The sequence below is a fragment of the Dipodomys merriami genome, unplaced genomic scaffold (genome assembly GCF_024711535.1).
Source record: "Dipodomys merriami isolate MVZ:Mamm:240054 unplaced genomic scaffold, mDipMer1.0.p SCAF_4, whole genome shotgun sequence".
In the NCBI taxonomy this organism is placed as follows: Eukaryota; Metazoa; Chordata; class Mammalia; order Rodentia; family Heteromyidae; genus Dipodomys; species Dipodomys merriami.
In genome coordinates, this window is record NW_027205603.1 from 91,990,122 (window position 1) to 92,003,565 (window position 13,444).

At 53.7% G+C, this 13,444-nt stretch overlaps 1 protein-coding gene across 1 annotated transcript in view; it reads right to left on the bottom strand.

Moving 5' to 3' along the window:
* Window positions 1-13,444, bottom strand: part of Col22a1 (collagen type XXII alpha 1 chain) — an 88,418-nt gene that overhangs the window by 26,688 nt on the left and 48,286 nt on the right. The window contains exons 17-23 of the mRNA XM_069991844.1: window positions 12,166-12,219; window positions 5,790-5,843; window positions 4,699-4,752; window positions 2,605-2,658; window positions 1,617-1,670; window positions 830-874; window positions 402-464 (exon numbers count right to left, since the gene is read on the bottom strand). Coding sequence (XP_069847945.1) covers window positions 402-464; window positions 830-874; window positions 1,617-1,670; window positions 2,605-2,658; window positions 4,699-4,752; window positions 5,790-5,843; window positions 12,166-12,219 — 378 coding nt within the window. The remainder of the gene's footprint in view (window positions 1-401; window positions 465-829; window positions 875-1,616; window positions 1,671-2,604; window positions 2,659-4,698; window positions 4,753-5,789; window positions 5,844-12,165; window positions 12,220-13,444) is intronic.

The following is a 13,444-nucleotide window of genomic DNA, read 5'->3' on the forward strand; positions in this document are numbered from 1 at the left end:
TGTGGTGAAGGCAATGTGATCGTGAGCAACATGTACATTTCTTTCCCTCTCCCCTCTCTCCACAGCCATGCCTTAGCAGTGATATGGCCAGAGCAAAGCCTAACCCAGTGGTGCTCCTGCTAGCTAAGTGTTAAAAGTTTAATTCTACAGGTGGCAGGCAGTGTCTCCCAGCCCCTATTCCTACCATTCAACCTGAGGATCCTCTGCTCTTCCCCAAAGTACCTCCTACCTGTGGTCCTTTTGTCTCCTCTCAGAATCTCTGCCACTCTCCTCCCATTTCTCTCCCATCAAATCTGGGGACAACTCTATTCCCCCAGTCGAAATGATCACCTCCTCACAAACAGCTAAGATCCCAGCAGCAGCTGCTTTCCATGGTCCTGGGCAAGAGAAGCCAGCCTTACCTGGTCTCCTTTCTGTCCCTGCACACCTGGGAATCCGGGAGCACCGGGGAGACCTGCTTCTCCCTGTGAGGACAAAATGGCAGCTCTGTCCACAAGGCGCTCATGGGAGGCCTCCCCGGGGCAGGCTGTGGGTCCTATGCCATGGTTGTGGTTGGTCAGCCTGTCTACAGATCTCCAGGCTTGGTGGAAGTCACAGGGAAGGCAGAGCAGCGTGGGCAGGGGATACCAGATGACCCACTCGCTGGAGTATGCCCAGTGGAGCTCTTTCCCATCCATCCCCCATTGTCGAGCAAATAAATGAGCACAGTGAACTCCCAACAGACTCAAGGCTTGGCATTTGCACGACTGTAGAAAGACTTATCATATACCAGTGGATGAATGAGTGAATGAATGAATGAGATGAATTGATGAAGACATGAATGACCCACCTTCTCCCCAGGTCTGCCTGCCAGGCCTTGCTCCCCAACTTCACCCTGGAGAGAGAATAACAAATGTCATCACCTTGCATGCGTACCTCCGGCCATGGCTGCCCCTTCCTGAAGGTCTGTATATCCACAGCCCCTGCCAGGTACAACCTCTCATTCTCTAATACGAGGCATGGGTTAAAGGCCAGAGGTCATAACCTAGGCAGTGCAGTGTGTATCATCCCTAGAAAGAGGGGATCCATGCGTCCTCAGATTGTCTGCCAAAACCAGACATAATTCCTGGAGATGCCCCACAAGAGTACATACGGGCTAAACCGTTAGTGTTGAGCCTTAAGACACCTAAGATTCCAAATAACACGGAGCTCCATCTCCCACTGAGGGTTATGTGACACATCAGGAAAACCTAAGATTCCATGTGGGATCCCAAGAGGAAGGAGAAGCTGTGGAGAAAGAACTTGGTGAGGGGCCAGTGCTCCCCAATTTCTGCTCTGCCTCTTGGCATAAGCACAAAAATTCCCTGAGGTTAGGAGTAGGAGGAGAGTGGTTTGGTTTGGTTTGTTTGGTCCTGGGGCTTGAACTCAGGGCCTGGGTTCTGTCCCTGAGCTTTTACACTCAAGGCTAGCGCTCTACCCCTTGGCCCCGCCAGCTTTTGAACAGCCCCTTTCTAACCAGCTGTGCTTCCTGCCAGGTCCCAGCTGAAACCCACTCTGTGCTCGACTAGGTAAGACTGCCCCATAGCCCCCGACAGCCCATCCAGGGTAGCAAGCATGACAGCGAGGGGCAGACATACCCGGGGCCCAGGCCTCCCTGGCAGGCCGCCTTCGCCTCTTTCTCCCGGCTCTCCCTGTAAAGAACAAAAAGCTGAGTTAACAGGAGAGAAGGAGTCAGGCCCCGAGTGGAGTCACTGCGTCCAGGGCTGGTTAGAGATGGGTAAGGAAGAGGAATCGTCCTGTGTGGGTGCTCTCCAAAGCTCCTTGTATATAGTTAAATAAAGATGGCAGCCAACATGGGAAGACTCACCACCACCCACAGCCCGCATTCCACAACTCTAACAGCAGCAGCAGCGTAAAATGGAGTCGAAATGGCGTCACTTCCCTTCACTGAAAGACAGTAGGAGGTGTGCCTTCATGTTTTTGATAATATACAGTAGTCCTTTAAGCCACTGCCTACTGCCAGATACAGGAGAACGGTGCTGTCCTGCATGAGTTGTATGCACATGTATTCTGTATTTTGTCATGAAAATGTCAAGGCTCTAAGTCCGTGTATCCAAAAGAACAAGGAATTCCCCCAAAAATCAAGCAATGGTTTCTACAGTGGCCTGTCAAAGACAGTTCACCTGCCTACCTGAACCTGTGTGTTCATTAAAAAATAGATATATACACTGATACCATGTTTATTCATTTGAAGTATTTATACTAAATTTGTACTTGTTGGTATTTGGTCGCCAACTTTTTTTAACCTCCATAATCCTGCTATAATGAGTCCCATTGGAACATCTTTTAAATTGAAGTCTCTTGTGTTAGGAAGCATAGATGGATTTTTATCCTTTATGCAAATGAAATACATATTTAGATTGATTTTAAGGCCTGGAGTTTCTAAATACTTCCCTAGCTTTTAGAGAGAGCTTTCCTAGACAAGACTTGTAGATTCAGACATTTCAGCCACATCTGATCCATGGCCCGGGCACTCAATTACGTTACTGCCCAGCAACTGAGAATCTTTGTGTTCTTGTGCCTCCGCCTCCTGACCTTGTGTCCACCAGTGCAGTGTGTACCAACCTTGGATCCTGGCAGGCCTGGCGGTCCATTTGGCCCATCTCTTCCAGGTGACCCCTGGGTGGAACAAAGGACAAAAAAATTAAAACAAAAGAAAGCAAGCACATTTAGGGAGGTTTTAGAGCAAGTTGTGGAAGGCCAGGTGACTGCAGGAGAGATGGAGAGCACAGCCGTCCTCATTAACCAGCCGTGTGCTCTCCCTGGACCTACCGACCTCTGCTGGGCCAGGCTCTCCTCACATGAGCCACCATGACCCAAGCGTCTCTCTGGGGCCAGGGCGCAGGTCCCTGCTCTCTGCAGAGGCATGGTAGGGAGGGCAGGGTGGTCTGCAGGAACCTCTGCACACCGTTCCTTTCCTACCCTTGGCTTTGTCAGCTCCAGGTGGCCACACCGTCTCCACACTCCTGCTGCGGCCTCCAGACAGTCTGGGAGATCCACTCCTACCAAACCCTGCTTTCCTCTTGCCCTTCGCAGAGGCCGGAAGCAGTCTCTGGGCATCGCTGATGATGCTACACGGGCTTTCCGTGCTATAATTTCCTGCTTCAGGTGTTTCCTCCACCCCCACCCAGTTGTGTGGCAGGAGAGGTGTTACTGATGCTGTCTATAGGCGAGGAGACAAAGCCTTTGCAGGCTGAGCGATCCGATCCCATCACGGCCACAGAGCTAGTCACGGGAACCCACGGGGTCTCCTGGCCCCATCCCGAAGTCCCTGCAACTGAAGTCACGCAGTCCCCAGGGACGGACAAGGGCAAATAATTTCCTTCATCAGAATATCTCCCAAACTAACAGTACTCTTCATACTAGGCAGACGTTAGCACTTCCTCTGTAATCTTGGTGATTCCTCTGCTGTGACCTGACTTAAGACTCTCCCTGTGATTCCCCCACCCCCTCCCCAGCACAGGTGATTGACTCCCCCTGTGATTCCCCCACCCCCTCCCCAGCACATAGAAGGGGCCCTGGGGTCAAGCTCTGTGGGAGAACAGGATGGGCTTGCTCAGGGCTGGACACCACTCGTGTCAATGGGAGATGATCCTGACCCAGAGGAGCAAACACCAACACCAAAGGCTGCTTCACAGAGGCCAGCCGCAGCCTTATGGTGATAAAGACCACGAATCCCTTTGACATCTCTCATTCTGTTCCCTGCTTCTGCGGGTTCCTGTGCCACGCACACTTCCGATGACACTCTCAGATCCAAGGAGGTGACAGAGGTGGGGCTGTCGGGGGGGGGGGGGGGGCCCGCACGTGCAGCAGTGACACTGGGGTTAATGGCGTGGTCAAGGAATTCTTGGTGGTGGTGATGGTGCTGGCCAGGTGTTTCTCCAGATTCACACCATTTCACCTGTGTGTGCTTTCCAGCACAGCTGATGGCTGGTGGTCTCTGGCCCTGTGCCGGGTGTGCAGCAGAGTTTAGGATGCTGGGTGGTGGCATTGTGGTCCTGGGGCCTTGATCTGCTGATGGCCCCATGGGCCGCAGAGCACGGGGAGGGCTTTGTGCACCATGGTCTGCTCCGCTGCTCCTCAGCCCTCTGTCGGGCCCGGACACTCCACCAGCGCTGTGGCCGTCCCACTGTGCAGCTCCGAGACAGAGCAGCAGCCACAGGAAATCCTAGTCCTCTGGAGTGGAGCCGGGGCTCCCCAAGGGCAGGCAGAACTGGGTCACCGGTGCTCAGATCCACATGCCAGCTTGGCCCTGTGGCAGCTCCCACAGGACACCAACCCCAGACTTAAAGGCCTCCTTTGCCATAACCCAGGAGCAGGTAGCAATGGGGTGGCAGGGGGTGCACCGCCTGAGCACCGTGGCCCTGTCTCCACGGCCCCTGCTACCTCTAAGCACATGACCTCGGGTCACACGACCACTCTTTAAAAAGCAAGAGGCTCTGGAGTGTGTTTGGGGGAATGAGTGTGAGGGTGGTGGTCGGGAAGCCATGTCCCCAATCGCCCCAATCGTCGGCCAGGGCCCTGAGGCCGGGGACAGTCCAGGAAACAGCGTCCTGGGGAGAGGGAGCAGGCTGAGGGACGTGCAAGTCACCAGCCCGGGAGGGGCCCAGCCGCAAGGGCCCCGCCAATCTGAGGCCGTGGAACAAGAGGGTCACTCACCGTCTGCCCAGGAGGCCCAGGCTTGCCCGGGAAGCCGATTTCTCCAGGTAGGCCCTAAAGAGGAACATGGGAGGGAGCGGTGAGGCGATGTGGAGAGCAGAGTCTTGTGCAGCGCTAATCCGGACACAGGTCCATGCCCCTGACTCCCACAAGGACACCTCGGGGGTGACCAGAGACCCTCAGTGCTGGCCACCATGCAATACTGAGTGGCCCCTCACCACCGTTGGCGTGTCCACAGCACATCTGCAGGGCGGCGGGAGCCACGGTCACTCCCTTGCCAGCCGGGGGTACGGATGGACCTCCGTCCTTCTGCCCATTGCTGGGTCTAACCCTCTGAGTACCTGCTGTGGGAGCAGTTTCCCAGCTGTTCCCCCAATGAAGGAGGCTGTTAGGCCTGCCTGGGAGAATAGCCCCTCTCCCTCCGCCTGTCCCTGCCGGAAATCACCTGACTGTCAACCACTGGGAGTCAGCCAAGGACCCCGGGCTCTGAGGTCACTTCCTGAACCACCCTGGTCACACTTCCCTCCGACAGGAAGAGGTTCCCCAGGCTCTGAGGTCACTTCTGTGTCCGCTGTGGTCCCGCCTCCTGCCTTTCCCTATATAAGCCCGCTCATCACAAGTCCCCTTCTCTTGTTCTTTCCCTCTGCCTCCATGCATCTACATCCCCTGTGGTCTGCACTGTGCTCTCCCCGACTCCCACCCCCACCCAAGCAGCTCTGTCTGCCTGAGCCATGTGGCGATTCCCTTTCTGCTGAATGGGAGAATGTTAACCCACAGATCACCTCAAAGCTAAAGCGTCAACTACTATACATGCCTGACTGGACGGTCGCAGCTGACACGCCCCCTCTACCAGAGTCTAGAAGTTTCTAGACACTAAAGTGCCACCTTAGTTCTAGTGACGCTTCAAATGCAGAGCCATCAGAGCCCCAGGGTCTGCGGAGAGCCTGTGGGTGTTTTCACGAAGGGAGCGGTTCCCTGTGTGTACCCTGGACTAGCCCTGAGCAGAAGAAAGGTGAGAAGGAGTTGGTCCCCACAGACCACAATAAGACCATTTAAGAACCTTCAGGAGAGAAAAGCAAAGCCAGCCTTACCGGGGGGCCTCCAGGTCCAGGGGGCCCTGGGATGCCGGGAGGTCCAGGGGGACCCTATAAAGAGAAGGAGGGGGTTACAAAAGGACAAAGAGCCGCCTCCCGTAATGGCAGTATTTTAAATAGAGACAAAGGGGAACTGGGCCTAGGGATGAACTGGGGCTCCAAGCTTTAGCTTTGCTGAGACTGCTTTAATTCAAGCAGAATGGAGCAAAGGCAAAACTTCTGAAAAAAGATCTGAAGCAACTTTTGAGAAATGATCGGAAGTGTCCTCTGTGGGTAGCAGGTATTTATCAGCAGTTACATTATTCTGCTGCCTGTTCAGAGAGAAGACGCGTGTGTGTGCGTGAGCATGCTTCCTTCCCAAGGAAGGGCCGCCCACTCACAGATCCTTCCCACCCTAGAGAGAGAAAAAAATCACCAAAGGCCTGGGGGACAAGGCAGGTGGAACCAAGTGTCAGAGGCCAGTACTGTGTTTTATAAAACAGCCAATAGCGCTGCAGGGGAACAGCCATTCACCAGGCCGGGACCCTGGAGAGTGAAGAGGCAGAGCTTTACAAGAAAGGCCTTCGGAGCAAGTCATATGCCACCACATGTGGTTCCAGAGAAGTAGCTTGCATTGGAAGGGGACGGGGGAGAAGGCAGGCCCTGGGCCACCAACCAGGGTCTGGTTGTAGCCACAGGACAATGGCCCCTTGAGGAGCGCAAGGACTGATTCAGCTTCCTGCCCACAGACCAAGCGCATGGCAGCTGAAGCATTCCCAGCAACTCCTGTTTCTAATGCCTCGTGTATCTGCCTGGCCTTCTGGATCCTTCCGGGTCTGTTCACAACCTCCCTCTCTCCCTGCCCACAGTCACTGCTCCACACAACCAGGAAGAATGGATCCAGATCCAGACAGAGCTCCCTGGGAACCTGCTGGGAATTTGTCATCTGAAGGGAGCAGCAGCGCTGGGGAGAGGCGGAGCTGGGCCACCAGAGGGCAGTGAACACTGAAGAATGTCAGCGCGGCTGTGTCCCTGAGCTGTTCCCCTTCCTCCCTCTGGGGGGAGCAGGTGAGTCAAACACGGGCATCCAAAAAGCACTAAACTAGACATTCACGAGGGCTTCGCCGTGGTCATCTCTGTAGCTTGCTTAGACCTGGGGAGTCTTTAGGGCGCATCTGTGCTCTTCAGAGACATCTGCTGTGAGATGGAGCAAGAGCAGCCCAGCAGAGCTAAGCAGCCGGGATTCTATACAGGATGTAGACACAAAGGGCCAGGCCAGCCTCACCCACACCTCACCCGCCTCTCCCTGCAGGCAGCGCCACGGACACACCTGCTCCCAAAGGCGCTGGCCAGGCCATCCTGGGCCCTTCAGCAGGATTTCTGAGGGTCCTCAGCCCCTGGTCCACTGAGCCTTATCTGAGGGTCCTTCCCAGCCCCAAGGCAGGGAACACATTTCCTTGGCTGCCCTCCTTGTACTCCTGGTGATGCTGCTGCCTTTCAAAGTAAATGGTTCTCCCCCTTTCCCCTCACTCCTGACAAAGGCCCCGAACTCTGCTGCTATTTGCAAGCCCAGGATGTCCCTATCTTTATCGATCATCTAGTACAAATCAAACTTCCGTGTTTGATGGAAGAAAACTGAGAGCCAGAGAAGGTAAGATTTCCACCGAAGGCTGCACAGCCATCCCTTCCAGGAGGAAGAGGCTCCTGAATGGTTGGGATGCTGCAGGCAGCCAGCAATCCCCTCATACACACAGTGTGCTGGTCCCCGGTAGAACTCCCAGACTGAAGGGCTGGAACGTGCAGGGCCGCAAATTAGAGCTCTGGGATTCACCCGTGGCTCTGCTGAGCCCCAGGGCTGGATTATGTGCACAGGCCAGCTCCACACACAGCCATCCCACCACCAGTTCCAGTCTTAAAGCCGCAGAGTGGACCACAGCCAGGGGGAAGAAATCAGAAGCCAGGGAGGCTGGGACAAAGCAGCCACATCCCCTCTGGGTACATGACTTGGCCAAGATTTGCATGCTGTATCTCATCACAGCCTCCGTGGTGGTCCGCCCGGGCAACTCATACCATGCCACACTGCAGAAGGGGGACTGCAACCTGAAGGGGAAGCCACTGGCCATTAGCACAGCCAGCCTGACAAACCCTGTGCTCCGATGCTGCGGAGGCTCTGCCCAGCCCCCTCCGGCATGAGGGAGAAGCTGTGGCTTTTTCCTGCAGGCCTATCCCACCATTTCTGTTTGTTGTGGTTTTATTTTTTCCCAGCCACACTGGGGTTTGAACTGGTTCTTCCTGCCTTTCCCTGCTGGCCTCTCCCCCCATTTGCTCAGGTTGCTTATACAAATCGCTGGTCTACCATCTGAGCCAAGCCTTCTGGCCTGCTTTGACTCATCGCTTAGAGACAGAATCTCACAGATGTTCTATGTTTTGGCCAAGGCTAACTTGAATCCTCCAGATCTCCTGATTAACGAGGATTCTCTACATATTAAGTGCGACTGGAACTCTGGGCTCTATGAAGAGCTGAGAGCCTCCCTGTGAGATGCATTCCTGCCATGCTCACAGGAGGGGTTAAGAAGGCTCTGTGTGCTCATTGCTATAAGCACAGCACCCACAGCAAAACTCTAATTAAGCCCAACAACTGCAGTAAGCATTTAGAGAGAGAGGCAGCTAGAAGCAGCTAAAAGCAACTAGAAGCAACTAGAAACAGCTGGAAGCAGCTGTTGGGAGATCTGGAAGCATCTCCCAGGAGGTGCCCAATTTCAAAGGGGGTGGTGATTTGCCTCGAGCTCCTTTTCCAATTTACAGACAGCATCTTGGAAGTCCAGGTGGGGAACGGGTGGGGGGGCGCGTGGAGGGATGGGGAAGGGGGAGGGGGGACAGGAGAGAGGAGGCAGCGGCAGGAGGCAGCCTCGGCACCCCCTGCAGGCCTGTGCTCATGGCCACACGCTATCTTCTGAAGGCAGAGCAATGCGGGGAGGCAGAGATAGGCTGCAGAGCAGCCTCCTTGCCTCTGGACGGCTCTGCTGTTGGACACCTGGTGCAGCTGGGACCTCAGCTCTATTGCAGACTCCCCTGGGGAAGGCCTAGAGGAGCCAGCCCCTTAGCAACCACGTGGAAGACAGCCAGGAGACAGCCATGCGCCCGTCAACAAAGGAGAAACCAGGAGCACATGCTCTGCCCAGGATTCCAGGACGCCTTTACTCACAGCGCCCTGTGTCTGTGCGCAAGTCACCCGCTGGGGTCCCCGCTAGTACCTGTCTCTGTCCGGTGCATCTTGCAGCCCTGTGGTTCACGAGGGCCACCAGCTCGGGGTGCGCTGGAGCCCAGCCCTCAAGGAGAGAATCAAAGCCCCACCTGCTACTTCTCTCCCATAGGGAAAGATCCTGGGCCTTTACTGAGGCCCAGCTTCGTGGTCTATGGAGTGGGGAACCCTACACCCTGTGGACACCCAGAAAGACAGCACAATGATACCACAGCGCCACGGGCTCAGGGCCCACTGGCCATGGCTCCCTCCGGATCTTTGTCCTGCCTGTCCAAGCATCCAGTCTGGAGAGACCCTCCATAAATATTCTTGAATCAACCTGAATGATTAATACGACATCAAAGCTGAGGGATCAGGGTCTCCGAGAGGAGAACACGAGTTAACTCTCAAGGTCACATAGACCCTAAGAGAACAATCGCTCTCGGTCACGTCCACCCAAGGTCCGGGTTCTTGGACAGTACCGGGCAGCCCGAGAGGAGGGGACAGCTGAGTCCGTGGGATGGAGTACCTTTGCCCAGAGCCCTGGGATGAATGACAAGCCCCCACCCTGGCCACATCAATGGAGGACAGAGGACAGACAAGGGTGGGACCCCCGGCTCCGCTGAGCTTTTGGCCCAGCTAAACAGTGCTCAGATCCAGGAGTCTCCACTGCGAGCCGTGGGGGAGGGGGTGGAGCAAGGGGGCCAGTGGTCTGCACTGAGCACATGGATGTGGTTTTTACTGGAGAGAATTCAGTTGTTCTCAGTCTGGGGCAGTGGGAAGTGGGCAGCCAATTATCCAAATGAGCAGAGGGAATGAGAGGCTCCTTTGGCTGATCTGTCTTCCTCACTCCATCCTGGGCGACTCACAGGAAGGAGTCTTGCTCTGTTCTCCTTTCCCTGATGGACTGCACTTACCACTGACCAGGACAAGACAAGAGGGTTCTTCAGCTCCAGTACCCGTTAGTGAGGCAAGCGTGGGATGAGCAAGGCAGGCAGGGATGGGAGGGACATGATTTCCAGGAGGACAGGGCCGGCATGCCGGAGCAGGACACGGGATCCAGACTTCCCAGTCCAGTCAGTCTCTGGCCTGTACACAGGAAAACTGCTACCCCTTCCGATGACCTGGGAATCTAGATTTTTAGGCATCATCTTTCCATTAAAAATATAGTTTGAGCCGGGTGCTGGGGGCTCACGCTTGTAATCCTAGCTACTCAGGAGGCTGAGATCTGAGGATTGCAGTTCAAAGCCAGCCCAGGCAGGAAAGTCCATGAGACTCTTACCTCTAATTAACCACCAGAAAACCAGAAGTGGCGCTGTGGCTCAAGTGGTAGAGCACTCGCCTTGAGCTGAAGAGCTGAGGGACAGCGCCCAGGCCCAGAGTTCAAGCCCCACAACCAAAAAAAACCCCTATATATATATTAAAAACATATATATATATATATATATATATACATATTATATAGAGAGAGTTTGGCAATTCTTTCAAGGGGAAGGAAGGCTGGTTTTGCAATCTACATATAGCACATCTCTAGACAAAATGGGGCTGACATGTTTATGATCTACAGATTTAGTTCTCAAGTTCCTAATAGGCCCTGGAATGTCCACCAGAAGATGGAGACCAGGGAAGTGGTGAGGACAGATGCTTACTGGAGCAGCACAGCGCTGTGACAGAGGTGGCGCAGACGGCAGATGCTGCACCTGCCCTTGGCCCTAATGAACTCTCAGCACACGACCCTGACCAGTATCACACTCAACCTCAGCTCTGCACAGAGTGATGGCAAAAAAGAAAGAGATGGGCGGTGGAAAGAGAGAGAGAGAGAGAGAGACATGGCGGGGGCGGGGAGACTGAGTGCTAGGCTGTGGGAATGTCCTCAGGGCACTGCTTAGACCAAGGTTATGGTCGGGCTCTAGGATGGTATCACCCTCCATTATGGAAATTATACATAATCTCAGCTTTGGGGAGGACAGATGTGGCTAGAGCATCTTTCATGGTCATGGAGACCTTGCGGGTAAAGCTCTGTTCAGCTGGAGAGGCCCACCCTCCCTGTAGGTTTGAGTGGACCAACCTCCTTGGCTTTCTGCTTTGCGACAATCCCCATTTCTGCCCCTTTCCTCTGCAGTCAAGTTGAACAGCGCCAATCAGAAGAGCGGGTGGAGTCACAAGTAAACGTTCTAAGTGCAAATCATAGCATGGCCAGGTTGAACTATTTTTCTACATTTATCCATATCTACCTACGTGGCACGTGGGTATTCCAAGAGTGAGAACGTCCCTTTCCTCTCTTCCACTTTCCTTTAGACAAATTTTTTTAAAAATCTTAAAAAAAAACCCACAAGAATTCTCCACATTATTTCTCCTCAGGGTTAGTTTCCAGAAAGAAGTGGAGCCAAGGGTAACAACCACAGAAGCTTCCCAAGGTGGGTCAGGCAAGGCTCATTTTCTTTGGGCCAAGAGACACACAGGTAGGGATTTATCTGGAAAATAAATAGGGCTTTAGGTTAGGTGGAGCTGGGTCCAATCTGGAGGGGCCTTGAACTATCTCAGGACCTGGGGGCATCCAACCCTTAAACTCCCACCTGCACCTAATTGTGTGTGGATGGAAGCGGCTGTGTGAGCTAGCCCCAAACACTGGGAGACTTCACCAAACTTACTTCTTTCTTCTCTTTTAATCATTGATTAAAAAACCTCCCAATAACCAATTCATCCAATTATTAATGAGAGCGGCAAATTAACCAGCAGATTCCAAAGGTTAACAAAATAGATGACTAGTTTTCATTAGTCATAATAAAAACAATTAAGTCATGCTTCTACATATTAACCAATCAATCCAATTATTAATAGAGCAACAATTTCATTCCCTCTAGTGTCTGAATAGCTATCAAATGTGATCAGCTGTCACGCTGATAATGCATAAATAACCAATTAGCCTAATCGTCATTAATAGAGGAGCAAACAATTGTTCCTTATTACACCTAGTTCCACCTGGAAAGCATCTGCAAACGCTGAATCGATTCTGAGGGCACAGGAAGAATGTGCTGTAAGTGACACAGTGATCAGGTTCTCTGGGCCAGCTTCTGCTTCAGCACTGCTACCTGGGAAATGGCTCTATCAGAAAAAGCAGTGCTGCTGTGGGGATCAGAGGACAGTAGTTACCTGCAGCCCCGATGCTCCTGGGGTCCCCGGCGGTCCCACGTCGCCTTTCTTCCCCTGAGGGCAGAAGAAGCAGCCAAAATGAACAGGCAAGCAGGCACTGCTGAGTCCATTTAATAACGCATGGTATGGAAACCCCGGTCTTTACGGCTGCGAGGCCCGGGATCATCACTCCCAGATCTTCCGAAAGAGCAGCGCCGTGGGGGTCAGGAGAAGGGCGTGGGCTTCCCTGTCAGGAAGTGGTTTTGCACCCCAGCTCTGTGACTTTACTAGTTGAAGTAGCACAAAGGCATAGAGAGGTGCACTGAGTGACATCTTCTCGTTCTAGTCCCTGTCCTGACCCGCCAGACACTCCTGACCCTTCAGAGATATTGCACGCGCAAGTCAGAAGCGTACCTCCCCTCCCTCTCTCTTCCCTCCTCCCTCTCCTCCCCTCTCCCACGTTTCATCTTCACAAACTGCAGTATGCAGACCCACCTGTTAATAAATGCTGCTGCTCAACAATGACCAACCTTAAGAAATGCTTTTGACATGCGTGTTTTCCCCAACCGCCTTGCCCAGCCAAATAATGTGCAGGACAAGGATGAGAGGGGGCATTTAGACGTCTCCCCCACGCAGGAACCCACAGGCGCTTCCTCCCTTCTGCATTTAGAATCCACACTGGGATGCATCCCTCCCCCACCGGCCCCTCCCCTCCCCCCCCCCCCCCCGCCGTCCTGGGTGCAATCGTGGGCCACTGCCCTCCTTGGTTCTCAGCACCCATCTCTAAATGGGAGGCGGGAGGAGACGTATACTCTTGTATTTATCCATACGATGAGGTAACCGCACTATCATATGGCAGGTTTATCCGACTGAGGGAGGGTGGACTTCTTGTTTTCTTGGAAGCTTTCCTGGTTAAATAAAAGCAGCTCGTTCAGAAACTTAAAGAAAGACGACTGAATAAGGCTCCCATTTCGTGAGTTTTATGGCAAACTTTCTTCCTGGTCCTTCCTATCTTGGGTAGTTGGAGTTGGCAGGCATTACAGGGCAGGGAAGTGCTAGGGTTAGGAAGCCACCTGCGTCTGTGTGGCCCGAATCCTGTGTTTCCTCTTACGATAGCTCCCACAGAACTCTGCACTTGCCCCTGAGGTTATAGAACCTTGACATCGGCTCTCATCCAGCAAATGGGGCCCTCTCCTTCCTGTACCTTGGCAACCCCTGCTTGTCCTCACTGGTCCTGAACCCCACGTCATTCATACATATTAGGCTACTGTCTTTCCCTGAACTGAGCCCAACCCAGCCC